The sequence below is a fragment of the Herpailurus yagouaroundi genome, unplaced genomic scaffold, assembly GCF_014898765.1.
Source record: "Herpailurus yagouaroundi ecotype Mexico unplaced genomic scaffold, PumYag 160, whole genome shotgun sequence".
NCBI classification, from domain to species: domain Eukaryota; kingdom Metazoa; phylum Chordata; class Mammalia; order Carnivora; family Felidae; genus Herpailurus; species Herpailurus yagouaroundi.
Window position 1 is genome coordinate 21,679,207 of NW_024412401.1, and position 9,562 is coordinate 21,688,768.

Genomic DNA, 9,562 nt, shown 5'->3' on the forward strand with positions numbered 1-9,562 from the left:
CTGCACAGAGTCTCTCATTCTTTGAGATAATTCTTCATCTAGTTTCTCTCTGCTTGTGCCAAAAGAATGTTTATCAAGGTTTCAATTTCTTCAGGGCCATAATTAAGGAGTATTTCATTTTTTCTTGTTGGCAGGGTAACAAGGATTACCATCTTCAGACATGTTGTGGGAGTCTTGCTTATGCAGCACCTGAATTAATACAAGGCAAATCATACCTGGGATCGGAGGTAATTATTCATTGATTAATTCAATATGTAATCAATATACATTTATTGGTGACCTGTAGTGAGTTAGACATTGTGCACTGGGGATATTACAATAAGGTAAGAAATAATCTTGTTAATCAAAGAGTTCAGTTTATTCAGAGAGTAAGACCTAAAGTAACACATGAAATGAATAACTTGCAATAAATATAATAATGTATATTATACTTATGAAGCAAAGGTATATTTCTGGTGTCCTTGTTTTGGTTACTTTCATGTTAAAACAATACGTAGTTTAGACTGGTTAGCCCAGCCAGGTAGAGCACAAGGCCAGGGTTGCAGCCTCAGTTTTCAGAGATGCTTCCTGGTTAGCTCTGAGAAAACTTGGACTTTGTTCATAGCCAGATAGTTATCTGAGGCCAGCAGTCCTTTGCAGGAGGCCCAGGCTCAGAAGGCCTGGGCACTGCCTGTTTTACTTACCATTAGCTACTGCGAGCCCGTCAGTCCTTTCCGTTCTGTGGAGTACTAATACTGCTAATATTAGTATTATAAGACAAAGTTGAGTTATCAAAAGCTCAGGAAATGCTGGATTGAATAATTTTTTTAGTTCAGGACATCTCTAGATCTTTAATATGTTCTCATCCAATGTGATCCTCTGGGAGGGGAGCATCATAGATAGCAGCTGGCCTTGATTTTACCTGCCTACAGAGTCCATTTTTTATGTGCTGCATCTTTTGGAACTAGTGTTATGTTGGAGAAACCTTGACATATGCCCATTTACTTAATTGTAACAAGAGAAGATGGGAACTGACTTCTTTTGGTGATTTTTGATGTGGATATAATCTCAAACTTACAGAACAGTTGCAAATATGGAATGAGGAACTTCTGTATACATTTAGTCCTATTCACAGTTGTTGGCATTTTTTTTCATTCTGTTTGCTTTTTCATTCTCTTTCTATGTTTGTATATATGCATATTCTTAACCAATTAAGAATAATTTTTAGACATTATTCCCCTTTATCATTAAATACTATGTATATATTTCCTAAAAGCAAGGGCTTTCTCTTTTATACCTACACTATAGTTATCAAAATCGGGGATTTAATATTGATACAACTTATTTAATTCATAATTCATAGTCACGTGCTGTTAATTGTACCACTAGTGTCCTTAGCTATATTTTCCCTCCAGTCCAGGATTCAGTTCAGGATCACGTATTGCTCCTTTGGCCTGCTTTTTCATTTTATTAAAAAAAATTTTTTTTGAATGTTTATTATTTTTGAAGAAGAGAGAGAGACAGAGTGTGAGCAGGGGAGGAACAGAGAGAAAGGGAGACACAAAATCCAAAGCACGCTCCAGGCTCCGAGCTGTCAGCACAGAGCCTGACACGGGGCTCAAACTCACAAACCATGAGATCATGACCTGACATGTCCGACCTGACAAGTTGGATGCTTAGCTGCCTGAGCCACTCAGGCACCCCATCCTTTGGTCTTCTTTAATCTGGAAGAGTTCCTTATCCTTTATCTTACTTGACCTTGACATTTGTGAGGAATCCACTTATTTTGTAGAAAGTATCTCAATTTGAATTTATCTGATGCTTATGATTAGATTTAGCTTATGCCTTTTTGGCAGAAATACCACAGAGGTGATATTGTGGCCTTCTCAGTGCATCATAGGAAAAGGAACAAACTTTTACTGAGCATTTATTATAGTCCTGGAATCATGGTGGATCCTTTTCTTGTTCAGTTGTGGTATAAATACGTATTACATAAAATTTACCATCTTAATTTTAACTATATTAACCATTTTTAAGTGTACAGTTCAATAGTGTTAGGCACATTTAGGGGCACCTGGGTGGCTCAGTCGGTTAAGTGCCTGACTTTGGCTCAGGTCATGATCTCATGGTTGGTGAGTTTGAGTGACACATCAGGCTCTGTGCTGGCAGCTCAGAGCCCAGAATGTGCTTCGGGTTCTGTGTCTTCCTCTCTCTGTCTGCCCCTCCCCTGCTGATGCTCTGTCTCCCTCTCTTTCTCAAAAATAAATAAATAAAAAAAAGAAATAGTGATAGGCACCTTTATATTGTGCAAGCAATCTCCAGAGCTCTTTTCATTTTGCAAAATGCAACTCTATACCCATTAAATAATTATTCTATTCTTCCTTCCTCCCACCACTAGCAGCTACCCTTCTCCATTCTGTCTGTATGAATTTGACTACTCTAGGTACCTTATATCGTGGAGTCCTACAATATTTGTCTTTTCGTGACTGGCTTATTTCACTTCACACAGTATCCTTAAGACTCATACATGTTGTAGCATGTGTCAGAATTGTTTTCCTTTTTTTTTTTTTCAAACATTTGTTTATTTTGGGAGAGGACGTGCGTGTGCACAGGGGAGGGGCAGTGAGAGAGGGAGAGAGAGTCTCAAGCAGGTTCCGTGCTGTCAGTGCAGAGGCTGACATGGGGCTTGAACCCACAAACTGTGAGATCATGACCTGTGCCGAAATCAAGAGTCAGATGCTTAACTGGCGGAGCCATCCAGGCGTCCCAATGCTAGATGCTTTTTATAATTTTCATTTAAATGAAATCCAAAAATCCTTTGGAGTGAATACTGTCATTCATTTCATTAAGGTAAGAAGTTGAAGAAACTGAGGCTCAGAAATTAAGTGCCTTCGCAAGGTCACACACCTGGTAAACAACAGGTCAAGATTTGAACTGAGGGAGGCTTTACTGCATACCTGTACATTCTCTTTCTCTCTCTCTTCTAAATTATATGGTAATTTTTTTAAATAGGCTCCACACCCAATGTGGTGCTTAAACCCACGACCCTGAGATCAAGAGTCACATGCTCTACCAACTGAGCCAGCCAGGAACCCCAATAATTTTTAATAGAATTTTAAAAGCATTTTTAACCGCTTTCATTTTATTTTTTTTTTTATTAAATTTTTTTTCAACGTTTATTTATTTTTGGGACAGAGAGAGACAGAGCATGAACGGGGGAGGGGCAGAGAGAGAGGGAGACACAGAATCTGAAACAGGCTCCAGGCTCTGAGCCATCAGCCCAGAGCCTGACGCGGGGCTCGAACTCATGGACAGCGAGATTGTGACCTGGCTGAAGTCGGACGCTTAACCGACTGCGCCACCCAGGCGCCCCTAACCGCTTTTATTTTAATTTTTTAAAAGTTTATTTATTTTGAGAGAGAGAAAGAGAAAGAAGGAGGGGCAGAGAGAGAGAGAGAGAGAGAGAGAGAGAGAGACAGAGAATCCCAAGCAGGCTGCATGCTGTCAGCACAGACTCCCCCTACACTGACTTGATCTCATGGTCTCATGAGATCATGACCTGAGCTGAAACCAAGAGTTGGATGCTTAGCCAGCAGAGCCACCCAGGTGCTCCTTTCCTTATCTTTTTGTTTAACCTCAGATATAACCTCTCTATTGACCTCTTCTTGTGGCATTTGATGAGGCCATGCTAGCCCAGTATTTCCTGTGCAGCCTCTTTGCTTTGAATTGAACACCCTGGTCAGGGGTGCCATACTATCCAGGCTGAATTTATAGATCAATTATTTGACATCTCTGAGTCGTAAATAGTTAATTTCTGACCTCCTGCAACTGGGAAGAAAAAAAATGAGGTGTTTGCCTGAAAGTAGATCATTCATTTGGGGCATCTTAATAATTTGATGTGACTTGGTAGACAGGACTAGGCATTAGATTTGGGTTACTAAGTATAGGTATTACTTAGATGTGATGCTGCTTGAGTTATTTTAACTCTTGTTTCTCTCCTCTGCCTACCCCTCCTGCCTTAAAAAAAAAAATGCTGCTCTTTTTACCTCTTAAAATTTTCCTAAGTCTCAAGTGATAGTGGGAGCTGTGATTTCTCCTCAGTCAGCAGCCGTGTCATTATTGACTAAGGCCAAATACCGCTTGAATTAGTAGTTCGTGCTTAGGACTCACGGGACACATGGATATCTTATACAAAGGTTAAGCTCCTTTCTGGGATTTTGAGATTTGTAGGGGTGTTTGTGCTGGCAGGCTAATTTCTAGCTTCTATATTTGAGAAGTCAATCGTTGAACTTTATTAAGTTTTCTTTATGTAGAGAGGAATTTACAGCACAGCTTAGTTACATTTATAGATTATCAGTAGTAAATTTTAAGGCTTGTTTTGACATCCTCATGCATGTTTATATAACCCTCAACAGCACTACAGAATTGTCTTTCAGAATCAGAGACCTGGCCTCATCTCCTTTCTTTTTTTAATTTTTTTTTTTAACATTTATTCACTTTTGAGAGAGAGAGACAGAGGGTGAGCAGGGGAGGTTACAGAGAGAGAGAGACACAGAATCTGAAGCAGACTCCAGGCTCTGAGCTGTTAGCACAGAGCCCGACGTGGGGCTTGAACCCATGAACTGCAGATTCATGACCTGAGCCCAATCAGATGCTCAACCAACTGAGCCACCCAGGTGCCCCCTCATCTCCTTTCTTATCATACCCAATCCAGCCCAGCCAACTGGGAATTATTTTCTATTGAACATTACAATCCAACACTGGAAGAGAGTGCACTGAACTAAAAGTCGGGAGACCTACCTGGGTGGCCTGCCATTGACTGGGTGACTTTGAACAAGCCTTCCTTTCTGGGCTTTAGGTTCCTTGTCTGTAGAATGAGCAGGTTGAATTGGATGGTCTCTGCACCATTTTTCAGCTCTGTGAAGATTCTGTTAAGTGTACTGTCGCTTAATATGTCTGTAATATGTTCTCAATTAAAAAAAATTTTTTTTTCAACGTTTTTATTTTTATTTTTGGGACAGAGAGAGACAGAGCACGAACGGGGGAGGGGCAGAGAGAGAGGGAGACACAGAATCGGAAACAGGCTCCGAGCCATCAGCCCAGAGCCCGACGCAGGGCTCGAACTCACGGACCACGAGATCGTGACCTGACTGAAGTCGGACGCTCAACCGACTGCGCCACCCAGGCGCCCCAAGTTCTCAATTTTTAAAAAATTATTTCTTTCTCCCACTCAGGCAGATGTTTGGAGTATGGGCATACTCTTATATGTACTTATGTGTGGCTTTCTACCATTCGATGATGATAATGTCATGGCTTTGTACAAGAAGATTACGGTGAGTGTTACAAGGCATGCGTAGAATTTCACTGTAACAGTTCTGTTAACTATTTGCTTCTATTTATAAGGCAAAAACAGGCAGAAGTAATGTATGCTGTTAGAAGTCAAGATGGTGGTTACACTTTGGAGGAGGGGAGTGACTGGAAGAGGGATATGGAGGGGGATTCTGTTCTTTCTTGATCTGGATGTTGGTTATGTGTGTGTATTCAATTTTTGAAAACTTGCCATGGTGGACGCTCAATACGTATACTGTTCTGTATGCATATTATACTTCTGTAGTAAAATGCTTAACAGAACAAAAACAAATGGGAACACAAACATGGAAGATGATTTTTCTGGTAACAGTTTTTACTTTGTATCCTGAAATGATACCTTAGTAAGTTACTGTGTTAAATCACATTTTTCTGTTGGGTTCTGATAAAATAAGAAACTGCTTCTTTTTGAAGGTAACATTTGGCTTTAAGGTTTAATAAAACCATAGTTAAGAGTGCTGTAGGCTTTGTTAAAATCATATATATCAGAGACAGAAAGATTTGTGGTTGTGGGGCTTGGGGATGGAGTGGCAGTGGGGAGTAACCCTTAATGAACACAGGGTTTATTTTGGGGGTGATGAGAACATCCTGGAATTATATGGTGGTAATGATTGCACAACTCGATGAATATAAAAACTAAAAATCACTGAATTGTACACTTTTAAAGGGTGAATTTTATGTTTGTGACTTAAATTCAATTTAAAAACCCCTCAAAACCATATATACCAAGGAAACAGTAAAATTCATTTTAAAGATTTAACATTCAAAGCAAGCTAACACAAGATATGTAAAGAGGAAGAAAGAACACCATTTTGTATCCCTGGCAAACCAGGATCAGACCAACAGGGCAACTTCTCTGTGTGTGACTTGAATTCAGTTCTGTTGAACAAATATTTCCTGAAGGTTTTCTTTGTATAAGATACTGGAAGGCATGAACAAGAATCTGTGAAACTTGATCATTGTCCACCAGGGCCTGATTTCTTGTTGGAGACAGATACAAGGCTATCTAAAAAGGCCAAAGGGTCAGGGATGCCGTATTATTACAGAGATATAAATGAATGTAATACAGGAATGGGTGAGGGGTTTGGGAGAACATGTTAGAGGAAGTGAGGTTTGAGCAAGGCTTTCATAAGGGGTAGAAGTGCTTCAGAAAGGGATGTGGGAGAGAGCATGTTTGGTAGAGTAGACAGTATGAGCAAAGACAGAGGATAGGAGAAGCATGGGGGAAGATGGTCGGATATTTTATGTGGCTGGACCACTGGGTCTCTAGCACCCTTTAGGTAGGGAGACTACCTAAATCAACTCGCATTTTGGGGACACGGTACACTGAATTGAAAGTGGTAATCCCAGTTGGCTCATTGCTTGCCCTATAGAACAAGTTTAAAGGCACTGAGTTCAATCTTCAATTTTTAAATTTACTGGACTTAATAGTTGTTTCCTATATCCCCTTCTCCCAGAAAAACCTTTAAAATCTATGCCAAAATTAGAAATGGAATTGTAGTAGTTTCAACTCCTCGAAGGCTAGGAGTTCTAATTCTGCAGAGTCAAACGGAAGTTAGGTCGACATAGCTGTTACCACTGCTTTGGGGAACTGTGTGTATATGCTTCTTCTTGGGAAGAAGAGATTGATGAGGCAGGAGGCTGGAGGCCAGCTTCCTGGGGCTGGCTGGGGTAGCCAAGACAGCCTGTATTTCCTCCCATCCCCTCTCAAGAAGCCTCCCCTAAGCTTCGCAGGGTAGCAGTTGTTGCTTTGGCTGAACTCGCTCATTGTGGCCGCAGTTCTGACTACACAGAGCCACACCCTACTGTGTCAACAGCAGGATACGGGAGAGAGTAGCGTTAGGATCGCTTCGTAGCCTCAGCTTGCTTTAACAGAAGTAGAGTGGGAAGGAGGCTGGTCTTTGGGCAGCTCAGCAACAATTTTCCAGTTACGCTTTTTTAGAAAAATATTAGGTTGGCCTCTTCAATTATTCACTATTTTGCTACTCTTTTCTGTAAAGCAGAGCTATGTTTCTCTCTCTGAAAATAATTTTAGTATTATAAGCTACTAGTATATTTTACTACACTCTTTTTTTGGGCATTCCATGTCAGAGAAATAAGCTGACAGACAAATTTCTCCAAAGATGAACTGGAATTGGATCTGTTATATGGTGTAGCATGAAATCTTACACCTTTTAGAATTCTAGAAAGTGTGGGGACACATAATCATAGAATTGCATTGTTGGAAAGGATCTTATAAATCATGTTTTCTCACCTCTGCTTTTTGTTTCATATTTAAATCTTGACTGAAACATCTGCCTTAGCTTTGTCCATGTAATTTCTCTCAGGGTGGGGGAAGCCTTAGATACTGGATGTAGAACGGTGGTTCACAACACTGGCTGCACATTAGCCTCACTTGGCTGCTTTAAAATATATTGGGTCCAGCCCTCAGAGCAATGAAATCAGAATCTCATTGGTATTACTAAAATCCAGGATCTCTGCTTTCTGTCTGTGGCCAGAATTTGGCAAGTTACTTTGCCTTTCTGAGCGTTAGTTTCTTCCCCTATAAAATGGGTAGAATGATAGTTTTTACGGTATAGGATTGTTAGGGTTAAATGAGTTAAGCCATGCACAGTATTTAGAGTAGTGCTAAGTAAATGTTACCTAGTATTACTAACATACCTGTCTAAATTTGGTTTGCCAGTATTTTGTCCAGGACTTAGAATTTGTTCAGAGATTAAGATGTACTTTTCTTTCTCAAACTGTTTTATTTGTTTGTTTTTGTTTTCAATGTTTTATTAGCCACATAAAGTTAATTGAAGGGTTTTCTCCCTTTTACTGTTTTTTTTTTTTTTTTTTTTTTTTTGGCGGGGGGAGAGTTTAAAATTAGTACTTTTAGTTCCTTTGGTATCTTATGGAATGTGCTTGTAAGTCCATCTCCACCAGGGTCTTCTTTATGGGAAGCTTTTGAAATAGCGTCTAAGTCTGATCAGAAACTTTCCAGTGGCTGCTTTTTCATCTCACTCCAAGTATAAGCCACAGGTTGCGCTGTAGGCTGTAGGCTTCATCCCTTGTGAACTGGCCTCCTATTAACCTCAGTGCCCTCATCACCTACTATCCCCCTCCTCACTTGCTCCGTGTACCTGTACTCCTGGTTTCCTTTCTTCCCTCAGTGGTTACTTGAATGTGCCAAGCATGCACCTGCCTCAGGGCATTTGCACTTGCTCTTTCTTTCACCTGAAATGGTTTTCTCCCATATGGTTGCTTTGTGCTCTCCTTTCCTTCAGGTCTCTATTTGAATGTTCTTTAATTAGAAAGGCAACCCTACACTGTATATTAACTAACTTGAATTTAAATAAATAAATTAAAAAAAATAGAAAGGCAACCATTCATGTGTGTTTGTTTGTACTTTTGTTTATTTCTTTTTTTATTCATTCATTCAGTATTCTTTCAACTTTTGAAACAATTAGATATTTATTGAAAACCTAATCTGTGCAGGCATTTTCTAGATACTTGGGATATATCACTAAGTAAAACAGATGGAAGATCCCTGCCTTCATGGAGTTTATATTCTGGTGGTAGGGATATAGAAAAAAACAATAAACACACTAAATAAGTAAATTATATTAAAAGATGCTACTTGCTTTGGGAAAAAGAAAAAAAATTGAGCAGGGTAAAGAGTAATCAGAACAGATTGGGGAGGTATGGAGGAAAAGGGGGGCAAGTTGCATTATTAAATATTAAGTAAGGTGGTCAGAATAATCCTCACAGAGGTGAGATTTGAGCAAGACTTGAAGGAGGTGAGAGTGTTAGTCAGTGGATATCAAGGAGGAGAATGTTTCAGGCAGAGGAATTGGCAAAGACCACTAGCTAGAAGCACCTACTGTAGTCCAGGGAGGGCAAGAGGGCTGGTGTGATGGACTGAGAAATCAGGAGAGTCGTAGGAAATGAAGTCTCAAGAAATAGGATATCCAATTGTCATTGGGCTTCATAGCATGTCATAAGGACTTTGGCTTTTTCTCTAAGTGAAACAGGGAGCCATTGGAGGAATTTGAGCAGAAGGGTGATGTCTGGTTTAGGTTTTAATAGGATCATACTGGCTACTGTAGGAAGCAAAAGAGAACTAGGGAGACCAGTTAGGGTATTGTAGTAATATCCTACAGATAAGAGATGGTGGTGAGAATGGTTGGATTCTGGGTTTCTTTTATATTAAAAAAATGTATTTAATTTTTTTTTT

The 9,562-nt window shown here is 39.9% G+C and overlaps 1 protein-coding gene across 3 annotated transcripts in view; it reads left to right on the top strand.

Annotated features, from left to right (window-relative positions):
• Nucleotides 1–9,562, top strand: part of MELK (maternal embryonic leucine zipper kinase) — a 98,427-nt gene that overhangs the window by 19,347 nt on the left and 69,518 nt on the right. For all 3 annotated transcript variants that reach the window (XM_040481697.1, XM_040481698.1, XM_040481699.1), the window contains exons 7-8: nucleotides 135–227; nucleotides 5,214–5,312. In XM_040481697.1, the coding sequence (XP_040337631.1) occupies nucleotides 135–227; nucleotides 5,214–5,312 (192 nt within the window). The remainder of the gene's footprint in view (nucleotides 1–134; nucleotides 228–5,213; nucleotides 5,313–9,562) is intronic.